At 34.6% G+C, this 18,185-nt stretch overlaps 1 protein-coding gene across 2 annotated transcripts in view; it reads right to left on the reverse strand.

Moving 5' to 3' along the window:
• Window positions 1–2,291: 2,291 nt before the first annotated feature.
• The window catches only part of LOC114346509 (myrosinase 1), a 68,988-nt gene continuing 53,094 nt past the window's right edge, over window positions 2,292–18,185 (reverse strand). For both annotated transcript variants that reach the window (XM_028297257.2, XM_028297249.2), the window contains 3 exons: window positions 14,310–14,447; window positions 4,787–4,893; window positions 2,292–2,513 (listed from right to left, as the gene is read on the reverse strand). In XM_028297257.2, the coding sequence (XP_028153058.2) occupies window positions 2,387–2,513; window positions 4,787–4,893; window positions 14,310–14,447 (372 nt within the window). In that variant the 3' untranslated portion in view covers window positions 2,292–2,386. The remainder of the gene's footprint in view (window positions 2,514–4,786; window positions 4,894–14,309; window positions 14,448–18,185) is intronic.

Genomic DNA, 18,185 nt, shown 5'->3' on the forward strand with positions numbered 1-18,185 from the left:
AGGGCTACTCTCGAAAGAGAATGCGACCTAAACTTCCACCAAAACGAAGACGACGACTTCCTGGAAGAAGTCGAAGAACAAGAAGAAGGACCAGAAGACCCAGAGGACATCATTCCCCCAACATCACCGGAAGAAATCAACGAACACATCCGAAACAGTTCACCGAGAAAAGCGCCTGGTCCAGACGAAATAACAAACAGAGCCCTAAAGTATTTGCCCAGAAAAGCTATAGTGTACTTCACAAACATAGTGAACGCGATACTAAGATTTAAGATATTCCCGAACAGGTGGAAAATGGCCCACGTCATTATGATCCCAAAACCTGGTAAGAACCACACATTCCCACAGAACTACAGGCCAATCAGCTTACTTCCAGCGATCAGAAAGATAGTGGAAAGAATCATTCTTAGCAGACTGCAAGCGGAAACAAATAGATTAAACATTATCCCAGAAGCTCAATTCGGATTCAGAGCAGAGCACTCCAGCGAGCTACAAGTACTCAGACTAACCGAGTACATAGCAGCTGGATTCAACGACAGGCAGTACACTGGAGCAGCGTTCCTGGACGTAAGCAAAGCGTTCGACAGAGTATGGCATAAGGGGCTTCTATACAAAATGAGGGGCTACGGGTACAGCGGGGCTATGACGAGGCTAATCTCGTCGTACTTGGGCGGCCGGAGTTTCAGGGTTCGGATAGGACAAGTTCTGTCCGAACTCGGGAACCCGGAGGCTGGAGTACCCCAGGGAGCGGTCCTGTCACCCCTGCTGTACACGATATACACCGCTGATGTACCTAGAACACCAGGTACCCTTATGAGCCTATACGCCGACGACACAGCGATAGCGGCCAAACACAGAAATGTAGATATAGCAATGACCAACCTGCAAACAGCACTACAAGAAATAGAGGAATGGAGTATAAAATGGAAGATAGCCATCAACTCGGAAAAGACACAAGCGGTTCTATACAAGAAAAGAAGACAACAACCAGAGGAACAGCTGACGGTACAGAACACCCCCATCGAGTGGAAAAACGAAGCTAAATACCTAGGAGTCATCATGGACAAAGGATTAACCTTCCAAAAACATGTAGAAGCCACAGTCCATAAGGCCAACATAGCGAAAGCAACACTAAGAGGACTTACAGGCAGAAAAAGCAAACTAAGACTAAAAACAAGGTTAAGATTGATAAACAGCATTATACTACCGGTATTAACATACGCATCTCTCGCATGGGGACAAGCATGTAACACCCACAAAAAGAAGATTCAAGCGGTCCACAACAGCAGCTTGAGAGAAGCCGCCAGAGTCCCAAGATACGTAGTAGAAAGATTCCTGTTCAGAGAACTCCAACAGGTGAGAGTCACCGAAATCATGACAGACAAGGCAAGGGTCAAATTCGCGGAACTGGAGCACCACCCAAGTCATATACTGCGAGAGATGCTAAGGTATGATGAGTTCCACCGATGGAAGCACAGAAGACCGAAACAGCAAATAGTGGAATAAAGTGAACAAAAGTGAAAAGTGATAGTAGTCAGTTCGTAGCTCAAAAACAAGTGCCGAAGATAGCGTTACATACGGAGATCCAACACCACGATCACCTTCAAGGTAAGACAATTATAGAAAATTATAGAAGGGCGCAGGCCCCCAAAAAAATATATATAAAAAAATAAAAAGGCGTAAGCCCCCAAAAAAAATATAAAAAACCATAAAAAACACATAAAAACTCGAGCAACAAGTCATTGGGCGGAGCCCAATAGGGCTCAGCACGATGACTTGGGGCCCAAGCAAGCAATTTTTAGTACCGCGGTTAAGTAAGTAAGACGATAAAGGCATAGAGCGCATCACGCTGAGCCTAAGATTTTTGCATTCGATTAGGGTACCACATGGAATCTTATTACCCAGGATTCCATTGTGAAGACTGTGAAGAGCATTATGGCTACGATAGTTGTGCCCTCATCGCGCATCAGCGTGCTATGGGGGGGGGGGGGAAGGGATGGCCTGGGGCATTGGAGCGAGGTGGGGTGATCCCTGTTTACACTCGGGTCAAAACACCTCGCCCCAATGAATTGTTACACCCGAATGTACTCTTTCGAGAGGGTGGACATTCCCACAGGTCGGGTTAAATCAAATTGCTTGCTTGCTTGGTAATAGAATTAACCAGTTGTATTTGATATATAGTCAAATAAAGATTTGTTTTGGATTCATCCAAGTGTTTTTGTGCCAAACATTTCATAATAACAATAAAACAAATATTTAGTTATCAAATTTGTCTATAAAATAAACACTAGTTTTAGGTTTTAATTATTTTTTATTTTATTAAATATTAATACACAGTTTTAATATTATTCTATCATATGTATAAGTTGGTATCTATTATTATCTATTAGTCGATACACTGATCCACAATACAATGCGTCTGACATACTTTTTGATAATAGTAAAATGAATCTTTTTTGGTTCTTGTTCTGTTGGGATCGTTCATATCCACATTTACCAAACCAAATTTCGCCCTAGAAATAAAGACATAAAAAATGCAAAATTCTTAATTTTTTTATTATTTAGCTTAATGCCACGACAACTAATGGCTATTGGCATGGTACTGTTGATTTCGTAATCAGTTAGTGTAATGTGTAGTGTGTGTGTGTTGAGTAAATATCTTGTTACTTAGTAAAGTCGACTTCATTGTCTTTAAAAAGAGACGCTAATTGTATCCGAACGTCTACGGTCCCTCGATCGAGTGACTACCGATCCCACAAGGATAGAAACTATTTTCATTTATTAATTTTTAATAATTGAAAAATTTCCTATTCAGCTGAGATTCGAACTCACGACCCCTGAATCCAAAGGTAGAGTTTCTTACTACTGAGACACAAAGGAGGAAAATTATTAATTAAAACTCGTCTAAACTAGTGGTAGGGGAGCCCAAGCGGGGATTTTGCAGTTACTCGAGCGCGTCAGATTATCACATGGGGAGAAACTATGTACCCTGTAAACGCTTACATCTACCATATATTGGCTCTTAATAAAGAATAAAGGGGGTCCGAAAAAAAATCTATCCTTAGAGAAACTCGAAATCGTCAGATTAAGATAAGGTAAGTTAAGTACATGGAAAAGAGTGTATATTTCAAAAATCTGACGATTTGAGCGGGGCGTAAAGAAATGGGAGAGTCACAAAGGTTCACAAAAAAAGCGAATATTTCGCGAAATGAAAGTCGGATCGAAAAACTAAAAAATACGTGTTCAATATTTTTCAAAAATCTATCGAATGATACCAAACACGACCCCCCGACGAAGATGGCGGGGTGGGGAATAAATTTAAAATTTTAAATACGAACCCCGCAATATTTGCAAAATGAACATCAGATCGAAAAACCGTAAAATACACGTATTCAATATTTTTGAAAATTCTATCGAATGGCACCAAACACCACCCCCCGTGGAGGTGGAGAGGGGGTTACTTTAAAATCTTAAATAGCAGCCCCCAATTTTTGTTGCAGATTTGGATTCTTTGCGTAAAAATAAGCAACTTTTATTCGAGACATTTTTCAAATTATGGATAGTTCGCGCTATAATCGGAAAAACAATTGTTGAAAATGGAAAATTAAATTAAAAAATGGAAAGTCCCCTAGTTTATGGAAAATTCTACTGAACTTTTTTTGGTTTTAGGGCCTACTCTTCACTATTCACAACCAATAACACTAGAGTAACTGCAAATTTAGCATACTTTCCTTCCTTACTATATAGTGTTTATACGCAGTAAATGAATAATCATTTTTATTATAAAATACTAAAATGATATACAGTAAAAAATAGTGTAAAAATAATTTATTATACCCGTAACTGATATTTAAAAAATTAATGCAGATATGATTATCTTCTAATTTATTCAAATGAGAAGTATCATCATTGTACAAGTCACGATACACAAAGTAAAGTAGACTCAGGTGCAATAAAATCTTTTTTTTATCGTACTATCTAAGTCTAGGAAGGTGTATTTTTATTTCTAAATACAAAAACTATAAAAATCATTTCTTTAATTATAATTGACATGATTAATTATAATTATCCATTAATACTTTTAAAAATCCAATTTCATTATAATGCATAATACTGTATAATCATATTATATGTATTATAGGTCTTGGGCCCACACTAAAATTGTTACGTTCCTCATGAGACTTTTTTATTCAGTTATTAGGACAACTTTTTATTATGTCGAGTCGGACAACTTTTCTATTTTGGAAAATTTTCAGGAGGAGGGCATTTCCTAAATATAGAGGTTTCTAAACTTTGGTGCATCCGACAACTGGAGAAGATACCCTTAGAAGTTTGTCGGGCGATATAACCAGTTTGCCTGGGTAGCTCAGTCGGTAGAGCATTGGACTTTTATCAGTTAATTGTATATATTTTTATCAACCAATCCTGCAAAAATTAGCTGTGAGGGTATAAATTTTATTACTCTTTATGATATGTGCGCCCCTCACCTTCATATAGGAGCGCACTATGGGATCATAAATGCTGATTTGTTTTGCAGCATTGTTTGATAAAAAATAATTACAATTTACTGGTAATATGTCCGACTAATTCTTAAGGGTACCTACTTCAGTTGTCGGACGCATCAAAGTCTAGAAATCTCTATATTTACGAAACGCCCCCCTTCCGAAAATTTTCCAAAATAGAAAAGTTGTCCTACTCGACATGAATAACGGAATCAAAAAAATTTATATTACTGAATATTATATTATTTTAAAACCCTCCAATAAAATATATAATTTATACTTACGTATACCCAGCGTTCCACTCAAAAGTATCTATTATACTCCAAACATTATAACCAATGACATTGACACCATCATAATCCATTGCATCTTTTACAGCACTTAAATAATCCTAAAAAGGTAGGTAAATAAAACTGTTATAGATAAAAAAGAACTAAATATATCTCGTAACATCATATTTTTATAAATTTTCAACAAGTTGTAAAAAAAAAGATGAAAAATAATATAAAATAAAAAAAGAGGTTATAGCTCAAAAAAATAATAATGTAAAGATGTAAAAAGGTTATGTAAACTTTAACAAATGATAAAATAAAAACAGTTCCGACAATACAGTTTCTAAAATAATGAAAACCATTGGAAAAGTGGTTTAAAACTGATTATAGAATATACTTGGTAAATCGTGTCGAAATACAAGCAACAACAATGTAAAGGAAATAAAACACTATCGTAATAAAATGTTCTGAAGCTATTTTCTTGTGGCATTTTTGCAACTAACTATTGTTTTCACCCAATTTTGAAAAAATGTGAAAACTTTGAATTATCCACGTCCGTCTGTCCGTCCGTCTGTCTGTAATCACAACTCCTCCGTCATTATACCAGGTATAATGACAAATGAGGTGTCAAATAAAAGCTTATAATCCAAGGATGAAACTAAAGGTGAGATATTTGACCTAGGCTGTCTGTCCGTCGGTCTGTCCGACCGCGAATATAACTCCTCCGTCATTATACCAGGTAGAATGACAAATGAGGTGTCAAATGAAAGCTTATAATCCAAGGATGGTACTAAAGGTGATACATTTGACCTAGGCTGTCTGTCCGTCGGTCTGTCCGACCGCGAATATAACTCCTCCGTCATTATACCAGGTAGAATGACAAATGAGATGTCAAATGAAAGCTTATAATCCAAGGATGGTACTAAAGGCGAGATATTTGACCTAGGCTGTCTGTCCGTCGGTCCGTCCGACCGTGAATATAACTCCTCCGTCAATATACCAGGTAGAATGACAAATGAGGTGTCAAATGAAAGCTTATAATGCAAGGATGGTACTGAATGTGAGAAACTTGACCTAGGCTGTCTGTCCGTCTGTCCGTCGGACTGCGAATATAACTCCTCCGTCACTATACAAGGTAGAATAACAATTGAGGTGTCGAATAAAAGCTTATAATCCAAGGATGATACTAAATGTGCAAAATTTGACCTAGGATTTCCGGTTTTAGAAATGCGACCAGAAGTACTGTTTTAAAGTCACCGGAATAGTACACGTGATATATTACTCGACGCTACTTCGCAAGAAGAGAACAAATATATACTTCCGGTTTTATGACTGTCTGTTCATCTGTCTTTCCGTCCACGAATACAATTCCTCCATTATTAATACAGATAGAATGACAAATGAGGTGTTGAATGAAAGCTTATAAACCAAGGATGGTATTAAAGATGAGAAATTTGACACCGGACTTTCGGTTTTAGAGTTCCAACCGTATGAACTGTTCTAAAGTCACCGAAATAGTATAAGCGATATATCATTCGACGTGCCTTACAATGAAAAAATTTTGGTTTTGGTTTTTATATCATTTTCGCTTAAAAATTTCTAACCAGAAGTGCCGTTATAGTCCCAAAAATAGTACATGTAACACATCAATCGAAGCGTATTGAAAAGTTGAGTTTTAATCTTTAGTTCCTGTTTTGAAGTCATTTCTGTTTAAACAATGATTACCCAAAGTTTAGCAACAATGACTCAACATTAGTAAAATCGTATATCGATCGACGCAAAGTTACACGAAGCGTTCAGATATCGACTTCCAGTTCTAGTTTCGATTACTTTGGGTGAAAACCTAGGACTTACGAAGTCCAATTACTTGTTTTTGATGGAAAATAAGCCACAATTTTACTAAAAAAAAATGATTTTATTAACTTTTCGACGCCCAAATCAGGTGTCGTTGTCAAAATACAAAAAATTTTAATGAATTAACAAAAATGTTGTTGCTTAGTAAAAAAATAATTCTTCTAATAATTTATTTAATCTGACTAAAGATAGTTCATTCGATTAAATGAAATTAACCCCAACTCAAGAACATCAGTCTTATATTAAAAATAGAGAATTTGACAGATCTCAAATATGTCAATACGCTTGGGATAATGAACATAGAGTTCAGTGGAGAGATTCAAGTATAGTCCTGAAAGAAACAGATAGTAAAAAGAGAAAGATCGAAGAAGCGGCTTTAATTATGCTAAATGAAACCAATTGTGTCGCAAATTTCTTGGTAGAATGCAGTAGCAGTAGGATGTGGTTACCCATACTAAAAGAGGAAGTCAATAGAAAGAAAATACCAGGATTAGTAAGTCAATAACATATCGAGTTAGTACATATTTTATATTTTAGTATTGTTTATATATCTATGTATTATTAATATTATTTATAATTTAAAATAACATATTGTACATATTAATGTAGGTTTTCTTTAAAGACGATCGTAATAAAAGTCCGTTTGATGTTTAATAGTTTTAATTAATAAAATAGATGACTAAATTATTGATACCATTAAATTAACGAAATGTAAAAGTGCTTGTGTAATTTGCGACCAAAAATCTTACGTGTTCTTACTTACAAAAGGGAAATGTATTTATAGATAATTTGCGTCTAATCAATATAATACCCGTCTAAGTATTATCCCTTAACCTAAGAACAGATCTGTCGCGTTTAAGATGTTAGAATCGACTGAATGTATTCGTCCTCTTTCCCTACGCTAAAACAAACCGTCTTAGGCTAATCTCCTTTTTCCTGTGAAACAACCCAATTAAAATTGGTTCAAAGCATATACCGACATCTTCCAATAACCCAATAATACAAAAATTAAAAGTAGTCCGCTACCGTCGCCGTAATCCCCAATTCGTTCCACCCATCTGTGCCAACGTAGGTACATATGTGTGAGACTCTATCCCGTTCTCGTACTAATAATTAAGAAATATTATATACAGGGTATCTTAACAATTAAGATAAAATATTTACAATCCTACATTCGGCCATCCTGTTCGGAATCCGACTCGGATTCCATGCAGTTATCTATCCACGGCTTCATGTACTCTGCACACGTTGAAGTGTTCTGAGGTCCATCATGGTATCCAGATTTCTTTACCTCGTACCTGTCATTTGGATTCACTTGTACTACCACGTACGGTCCAAAATATTTCTTCAGCAGTTTGAGTCCTCCACCAAACTGTGTTCTCTTGATTGCCACTAAGTCCCCCTTTTTATACATCCTTGGCCTTTTTCTTCGTAGATCATATCTGCGTCTATTTTCCTCTTGAACTTTGACTAACTGACGTCGACCCTCGTTTCTCAGCATCTCTCTATCTTCATCAAATTGTTTAATTATCTCCTGTTCTATGATCTCCTTCATCCTCAGATCTTCTTTGTTCTTCATCTTCGTTCCGAACAGTACTTCGAACGGCGTCGACTTTATGCTTCTTTGTTCGCAATAGTCTTCGAATTCCTTCGCCGTAAATACGGTACCTGTGTCAGATATTATACGGAGCGGATTTCCGAAATCCTTTGGATGTCTCTTCACGCATTCTGTAACTTCTTTTTTGCTTTCAAGTATACATTTAACGCAATTCCCTATGCAGTGCTCGATTTCTTCTCTAAGATTTGGAATGTAACATTCTCTTCGAATCAAATCTTGTGTTTTTGTTACATCAAAATGTCCTATCTCGTGTAAGTTTCTAATTACTTCTGTTTGCATTCTTTTCGGAATGACTAACACTTCCTTGCCGTCTTCGTATTTAAAAGGAATATTGTTTTTTATAAAGAAGTCCTCGTATGCTTCCGTCGTCTTTGTATTGTCAGGTTCGTAACTTTCGACTAATTCCTCTATATCCGTCTTTATTTTTTTTATCTTCTGTATGGTTCAGCTGAAAATCATTATTGACTGTCGTCTCGCTAATTATTGTAATCCTCCTTATAAAAGTATCTACTTTTTTTTTAGATAAAATTATTCCGTCTTCGGTTATTGTAACTTCTGCTTGTCTCAGTATATTGTTTCCGAGAATAATTTCAACGTCTAGTGCTTCTTTTGGAATAACATGAAATAAAATATTAAAATCCTCTCCTTGAATTTCTACCATTTTATTAAATGAACCTAAAGTTTTAACTCTCGTACCTCCTAATCCACTTAAATCTAATATGTTTTGTGAAAGAATCACGTTATCAAAATATTTTTCAAAAATATCTTCTCGTACTGAACTAGTGTCACTTCCTGTATCCAATAATGCACGTAGTGATAATTTTCCAACCTCCAATGTTACCGAGTTTTTATACCCCAAGTTAACAACATTTACATGTCCAGAAGTTGATGGTTCTTCTTCTTTCTCATTGCATCGAAAAGACCTGTGTCCAAACTGATTGTATCTAAAACATTTTACTCCTTTGGCTTTGTCAGGACAATCCGTCGATCTGTGTCCCTCAATCCCACAATTGAAACATTTTTCTTCCTTTTTATTCCTACTTTGAGGCGCTCTTCTTTCATCTCGTCTTACTTCCTCGTTCGTCCACGTCTTTTTATGCGTCTCGGTTTTAACTAATTTTTGCGTCGTCTGTTTTTTAATCAATTCGTACAATTTAATCTTCTCTTTAAAGTCATTGAAATTTTTGGCACCATAAAGTATTACTTTATTAGCCGGGTCGTCCATAATTCCCTCAATTATATACTGCATTATGACTTCATTTTCGATGTTTCCTCTGCTACCGATTTCTCTCATTTTTAGTACATACTCCTGTACGCTTTCACCTTGTTTCTTTTTTCGATTCATCAGCATTCTGTGAATTTCAGCACTACTTATTTTGTTCTCAAACTCTGCTGTCAGTCTCTTCTTCAGGAGGTTCCAGCTATTAACTCCTTTCTCTGACTGTATATACAGTTTACCTATTCCTTTTAGAGATCGTTTAGCAAAAATTATCATTTGCAAATCATTCCATCCCATCAGATTGGAAATTTCTTCAAAATCAGTGATCCATTTTCCTATGGGATAATCGTGTTTTCCGTCGAAATTTCTTATACTTTCCTTTACGTCTCTAAAAGTTAAGGCAAATGAATCATTCAATCTACCTCTCGTCATTTTGTTTGATTTTGATCTATTCCTCGTAAATAAATCCGTCGTCCTTTCATCATCCATATCGTCATCAACGTCGGTAACGTCTTTACCTTCTTCCTCGTGATAAGCGTCTTTATCACTATTTGCATCGTTATCTTCATTATAGCGATCGTCTTCGGTAACGTCTTTACCGTTTTCCTTGTGATAAACGTCTTTATCACCGTCATCATCGCTAGCGTCTTCGTCTTCATCGTCATTCTCGTCTTCAAGATTGAAGTCGTTCAAAAATGAACAAATACGTTTAATCACGTCGTCTTCTGAACCAGTGTAGTTCAGATCTAAAACACTGCAAACTGCTACTAAGTCCGGCATACTTAGTTTATTTTTCACGTCTTCTATTTTTGTGGAATATTCCTCGGATTCTTTATCCCACGAAAATTTTGTGAAATTCCGCAAGTTCTTCCTTGTTTGTCGCGGCAACCCTTTATCACCGTATGCAACAACATGCAAGGCCTTAACAGAACTTAATGCCGAATTTCTAAGGTTTAAACTAATTTTTGGAAAATCGCTAAGAGTTTGTTTAGACTGCATTTTAAAAAGGTATATAATAATAAAAAGAAACAAAAATAAAAAGATAAATTATTTTTTAACTAAAAAGTTAGATTATTTTTTCCCGTGTGCAAATTGTATTTGTGAACTGTAGAATTGTAGTCGCATTTACTCCAAAATTATCAATATCTACTACAAATAGTAACAAAGTTATGATTTAAAATAAATAAACAAAAAGAAACAATGAAAAAACAAAAAGAAGTTAATCGTTAAATAATTTATGATAGTTCTTTCTCAACATTCACTGTTTATCGTCAAAGTTCCGTTCACAGCTCCTCGAAAAAAATAATCTTTGGTCAGATTTCTAATTTCCAGACACAAGACCAAAGTGTCTTGACTATTTTTAAAATATTGGAACAAACACACCTGATTTCTCCTTGGTAATACTGCTTGCTATGATTGCGTCTCGTCTTCGTCGTCTTCACTGCCCAAACAGCCGTCGTATTTGCCTAACAGCGTCGTCTACACTGTACTAGCCTGCTACTCCACCAACACAACCATTCACCAACAGTTCACAAAGTCCGGAAGTCACCAATAGTTTAAAAAAGTCCGAAAATCACCAACAGTTTGCACGTTTCCCGAACAGTCATAAACAGTTTCCAAAAATTACGTCACGTCCTGAGCCGATTTTTTTAATTACACGTCACTTTACGGTATTTCGCGAACTTTATAACGAAATTGTCTTTCTTAGATCCGCGGTTTGAGCCCGCAAATGTAGGTTTTCTTTAAAGACGATCGTAATAAAAGTCCGTTTGATGTTTAATAGTTTTAAGTAATAAAACAGATGACTAAATTATTGATACCATTAAATTAACGAAATGTAAAAGTGCTTGTGTAATTTGCGACCAAAAATCTTACGTTTTCTTACTCTTACAAAAGGGAAATGTATTTATAGATAATTTGCGTCTAATCAATATAATACCCGTCTAAGTATTATCCCTTAACCTAAGAACAGATCTGTCGCGTTTAAGATGTTAGAATCGACTGAATGTATTCGTCCTCTTTCCCTACGCTAAAACAAACCGTCTTAGGCTAATCTCCTTTTTCCTGTGAAACAACCCAATTAAAATTGGTTCAAAGCATATACCGACATCTTCCAATAACCCAATAATACAAAAATTAAAAGTAGTCCGCTACCGTCGCCGTAATCCCCAATTCGTTCCACCCATCTGTGCCAACGTAGGTACATATGTGTGAGACTCTATCCCGTTCTCGTACTAATAATTAAGAAATATTATATACAGGGTATCTTAAAAATTAAGATAAAATATTTACAATCCTACATTAAGGTCAGAATTTTGGTATTAGTTGTGAGAGTAAACTAAAGTGGGACTTACTACTTACGATGTCGGGATAGTATCACGAAGTTTCTTCCTGGTTTTCCCTCGTGATTTACTATGAAATCTCTAGCGCGAGAATTTTACTGTCACCATTGCATGTGGTTGTCTTTTTAAAGACAGATCACAAGTTATGATTTTTTTGTGACGGATATTCTTGAGTTGGGGTTAATTTCATGTAATCAAATGAACTATCTTTCAGTAAAGTCGTCCCAGGAACGAAACTCATAAATATTGGCAATATCATTTTAAAGTCTTCTACTTTAAAATGTATAATATATGTCTGAATTGCCGATATAAATGAGTCAGATTAATTAGAAGAATTTTTTTACTAAGCAACAACATTTTTGTTTAATTCATTAATATTTTTTGTATTTTGACAACGACACCCGATTTGGGCGTCGAAACGTTAATAAAATCATTTTTTTAGTAAAATTGTGGCTTATTTCCCATTAAAACTAGTTAATTAATAAAATGTTGTCGTAAACAACAAAAGAATAAAAATAATTAAAAATTCACATTTTTACCAGACTTGCATTTGCAGTCTATGTATATTATATTTTTTGTTTGGACCCGAACTTGAAATAGACACAGCAAATCGTAAACGACAAATATTGAGGGCAAAACGATACCTATTCCACATTGTGTTAATTCGAAAACCACTCGAAACCCCAGAAGATGACGTTCCTCAGCAGTGACCCCGCTCCGTGGGTCGGTTCTAATGACATATTCGTGTTCATCGATCCCAAGAATTATTAAGTAATCTGTTTGCATCAGTTAAGTGCGAAAAACACTCTAAACTCTAAATGAAGTACTTTAGTAGTATCCCTGGGCACCAGGTGCTTCGGAGCTCAGTGTTTAGTGACCCCAAAAACCCCCCGAATAACAAAATCTGGCCGTTAATATACTGATTTGGACATGTGTGTTCTCTTTTGGATGCATTTTATGCACTTTATAATGCAATTATTAGGCATTTCCACCCATTTTTCTATTCTTTTTCCTGGAGTCATCCTGAACACAATGCAAAAAGTCCTCTAGGTGCTGTATTTAAAAATTGATTTATGTTTTCCTAAATGCCTTAGTCTAATACTACACTCACCGGCAGAAAAAACCGCCACCCCAAAAAATGGGTCATTTTTAATGTCTTGTATTTCCTAAACCTGATGTCCGATTTAAGTAATTTTTTTAATATGTTATCGCCTTATTCTTTAACAATATCGCTGTAATAATATAGTTTCTAGACAGGTACATTGTCATTGTATACAGGGTGTACGAATCAAACTACAATAGTGTTTTTTTCTCAAACTTTGGAACACCCTGTGGAATGTTCTAGCTTTTATAAAATACTGAAATTAAAACCCAACTATAGCTGCTTCAGGTTTTCTTAACATTCTGTTTTTTGATTCATTCGCTTATGTTGGATAATAAAAAAGTTAGGCACTTTAACAACTACTCCTGTTTTTCGTCATAATAGGGTGTTTTTAAATAAGTACGGCAAACTTTAAGGGGTAATTCTGCATGATAAAATAATGACAGTTTGCTTTATAAACGTATGCCCGCAAATGCTTTGTTTCCGAGATAGGGGGTGTTGAAATTGTTCTTACAAACTGACGATTTATTTATTGCTCTAAAACGGTTTGTGATATGCAAATGGAATTTGGTAGATTTTAAGAGGTAGTTATTGCGCATTTTTTGGCATACAATTAAGAATTTTATATTCACCATTGACGTGCATACGGGATATATCTAAAATGTTTATAATCGTATGCACGCCAATGGTGAATATAAAATTCTTAATTGTATGCCAAAAAATGCGCAATAACTACCTCTTAAAATATACCAAATTTCATTTGCATATCACAAACCGTTTTAGAGCAATAAATAAATCGTCAGTTTGTAAGAAAAATTTCAACACCCCCTATCTCGGAAACGAAGCATTTACGGGCATACGTTTATAAAGCAAACTGTCATTATTTTATCATGCAGAATTACCCCTTAAAGTTTGCCGTACTTATTTAAAAACACCCTATATTGACGAAAAACAGGGGTAGTTGTTAAAGTGCCTAACTTTTTTATTATCCAACATAAGCGAATAAAACAAATAACATAATGTTAAGAAAACCTGAGGCTATAGTTGGGTTTTAATTTTAGTATTTTATAAAAGCTAGATCATTCCACAGGGTGTTCCAAAGTTTGAGAAAAAAACACAAGTTGATTCGTACACCCTGTATACAATGACAATGTACCTGTCTAGCAACAATATTATTACAGCGATATTGTTAAAGAATAAGGCTATAACATATTAAAAGAATTACTTAAATCGGACATCAGGTTTAGGATATACAAGACATTAAAAATGACCCATTTTTTGGGGGTGGCGGTTTTTTGTGCCGGTGAGTGTATAAACATCACAAACAGGTACTTAAAATTTGATTTATGTTTCTACTTTGTTTTCTACTAGTAGGTAAATTAGAAAACTAAGTTACTTACCGTTATATAATGAGTTCTGTTGGGATCATTTAGTTGTCCAGTGAAATCAGAATATCCATTTTCTGTTATTAATATTTCTGGATTAAAATATTCCTGTTTAAACCAATTTAACAATTTACGCATTCCCCAAGGAACTACCTAAAATATTTTTAATTAATTAATAGAAGAACGATAAAACAAACAGTTTCTGTGAAAAATATGTACTAAAAATAAATTACCAGAGAACGGCAGTTCTCGCCAGTGGCGCACACCCACACCCCCCTACACGCGACACTATATATACACGAAATTTTCGATTTTCTAAATCTGACGGAATTGAAAATTGTGCCAACTCCCATCTTAAAGTTCAGGAAAAGACTCACCCATTCATATGTCAACCATCCATTTTGGTCCAAGGGTGTGGATTTTACAGCCCTTCCTATTTAGGGCCTGTTTTTGGTTCTCGTCCCCAAAACTCCCAAAAACTTCGAAAATTTAAATCTCACCTTTACGGCTTCTAATAGTACTGATCATTACCTTTCTAACGCATGTCTAATTTTGAAAATCGGTTATACCATTCAAAAGTTACCGAGCTCAGAAATATGACTCAATTTCTATTTAAAAAAGGGAAAATGTTTGTGGATATGTATGTATGTGATTGGAAAAGTTAAACCGATCTGAATTTTTTTTTCTGTGTTTGAAGAGGGGGTCAGGGCCGATTTAGAACCGGTGTAGTTTGTGACTTTTGACCACCCACAAGCCAGCTATAGGACTTGGTAGGTACAAAACGGCATATTTTTTGGGGGTATATAATCTTCGGTTCAAGAAGAGACATGAGAACCGCAAATACACCAAATCAATAGTGTTGAGTTAAGCTTTGAAATGGTGTCTAAGCCGTCAGGATCAGACATACACACGGCTCAGTATCGCCGAAAAACTGAAAAACTAAACTTTGAAAATTTTGGTTTTTCGACAATTACTCAAAATTTCAACCTACGAATTGGGCCAATAACTGAGCGTTTGTAGGACTCCAGAAGAATCTGACGGTGTATACCTCATATCTGGGAAAATTTAAATTTTTAAGTTATAGGTTTCATAAGTATGATCAAATCTATTTCCTATAGAAAAAACGGTTTTTCAAGCTCAATAATTCCTGTAATAGCTTCAGTTATCATACTTGACCTTAGGTGCATCAGGTACTACTTGTCAATACGTTTCAAACTCATGTTTAGTGATCAAAATCGGTTAAACCGTTTAGAAGTTATTAAGCTATAAAAGTATAATTAAATTAACGATTATTCCCGAAATGGTTTATGTAGTTGTAGTGGTTACGACGCTAAATTTGATCTGGCAACGGGCAATTCGAGTTCATTAACCGGTCATCCCAATATTTTTTTTCAATCTATTTCGAATAAAAAAAATCTAGTGTACATTCGATGGACACTAGGTCATTTGGGAGATAATGCGACAAAGGCGACCATTTATAAAGCTTAACGTGTAATCGAGAAAAATTGCATTCAACTTCATACATTTAATTTATAAAAAACTTTGAAAAACTTCTGATACAAGAATAAAAAACCGCTAAAAGCCGTAAAAATGAGTGGCGCATACAATATTCCAGCTACAAAAGATCTGATATCAATATTACGTGGCGCGAAAATGTATTTTCATTTTGATGCAAAATAAAATTTTAGTTTTATTTTAAACGATTTTTCCATAATATTTGCTAAATTTGAAGTAAACGCGCCACAAAAGAGTTTAAAAATTCAAACTGTATCAAAGTTACTCTTTTGTGGCGCAATAGTAGCCTAACCCACAAAAAATTTTATCAAAACGCTTTTATTACGTTAAAGTTATCCCTTATTTAAGTATTTTCAGAAGCAGAGTAGCTCAAGTAAACAATGCCAAAAACAATAAATAAGGGATAACATTATTGTAATAAAAGCGTTTTGGTACAATTATGGATTGTGGGTTAGACCACTGTTGCTCTGAGCGCCTCATTTGTGAAATAATGTACTCATAGAACGGGTTGATAAATACAAATACCTGGCAACCTGGATTTCAGAAAATACTAATTAAACAATGGAAATAAGGGCCAGGATAGAAATAGTAAGAAATGCGTTTATACTAATGAAAAAAATTATCTGCAATAAAGAGCTTAGATTAGAATTAAGAGTAAGAGTAACACGTAAATAAGCTACAGTCTTTGAAATGTGGTGTTTCAGAAGGATGCTTAGAGCATATTGGACACAGAAGAAAACGAATAGGGAAGTATTGCGAGGAATAGGTAAAAAATATGAAATAATCGACATAATAAAAATTAAAAAGTTACAATATCTGGGACACTGTGAAACACGTAATGAAAATGTTGTTCTGAAGCTATTTTCTTGTGGCATTTTTGCAATTAACTAGTTTTGATGCGAAATAAGCCACAATTTTACTAAAAAAATATTTTATTAACATTTCGACGCCCAAATCGGGTGTCGTTGTCAAAATACAAAAAATATTAATGAATTAAACAAAAATGTTGTTGCTTAGTAAAAAAATTCTTCTAATAATTTATTTAATCTGACTCATTTATATCGGCAATTCAGACATATATACACATTTTAAAGTAGAAAACTTTTTGTATTGCCAATATTTATGAGTTGCGTTCCTGGGACGACTTTATTGAAAGATAGTTCATTCGATTACATGAAATCAACCCCAACTCAAGAATATCCGTCACAAAAAAAATCATAACATGTGACCTATCTTTAAAAAGACAACCACATGCAATGGTGACAGTAAAATTCTCGCGCTAGAGATTCCATAGTAAATCACGAGGGAAAACCAGGAAAAAAACCAGGAAAAAACCAGGAAAAATCCTTGTGATACTATCCCGACATCGTAATTATTAGGTCTTACTTTAGTTTACTCTCAAAACTGATACCAAATTCTGACCTTAATATGTACATATGTTATTTTAAATTATAAATAATATTAATAATACATAGATATATAATCAATACTAAAATATAAAATATGTACTAACTCGATATGTTATTGACTTACTAATCCTGGTATTTTCTTTCTATTGACTTCCTCTTTTAGTATGGGTAACCACATCCTACTGCATTTTACGGAGGAATTTGCGACACAATTGGTTTCATTTAGCATAATTAAAGCCGCTTCTTTGATTTTTCTCTTTTTACTATCTGTTTCTTTCAGGACTATACTTGAATCTCTCCACTGAACTCTATGTTAATTATCATATTTTATATTTTAGTATTGTTTATATATCTATGTATTACTAATATTATTTATAATTTAAAATAACATATATGTACATATTAAGGTCAGAATTTGGTATTAGTTTTGAGAGTAAACTAAAGTAAGACCTAATAATTACGATATCAAGATAGTATCACGAGTTTTTTCCTAGTTTTCCCTCGTGATTTACTATGGAATCTCTAGCGCGAGAATTTTACTGTCACCATTGCATGTGGTTGTCTTTTTAAAGACAGATCACATGTTATGATTTTTTTGTGACGGATATTCTTGAGTTGGGGTTGATTTCATGTAATAGAATATCTGTGTAATCTGTCAATAAAGTCGTCCCAGGAATGCAACTCATAAATATTGGCAATTTCATTTTAAAGTCTTCTACTTTAAAATATATAATATATGTCTGAATTGCCGATATAAATGAGTCAGATTTAATAAATTGCTAGAAGAATTTTTTTTTACTAAGCAACATTTTTGTTAAATTCATTAATATTTTTTTATTTTGACAACGACACCCGATTTGGGCGTCGAAACTTTAATAAAATCATTTTTTCAGTAAAATTGTGGCTTATTTCCCATCAAAACTAGTTAATTACGTAATGAAAAGACAGCGATATCAAATGCTAAGAC

The sequence above is a fragment of the Diabrotica virgifera genome, chromosome 7, assembly GCF_917563875.1.
Source record: "Diabrotica virgifera virgifera chromosome 7, PGI_DIABVI_V3a".
In the NCBI taxonomy this organism is placed as follows: Eukaryota; Metazoa; Arthropoda; class Insecta; order Coleoptera; family Chrysomelidae; genus Diabrotica; species Diabrotica virgifera.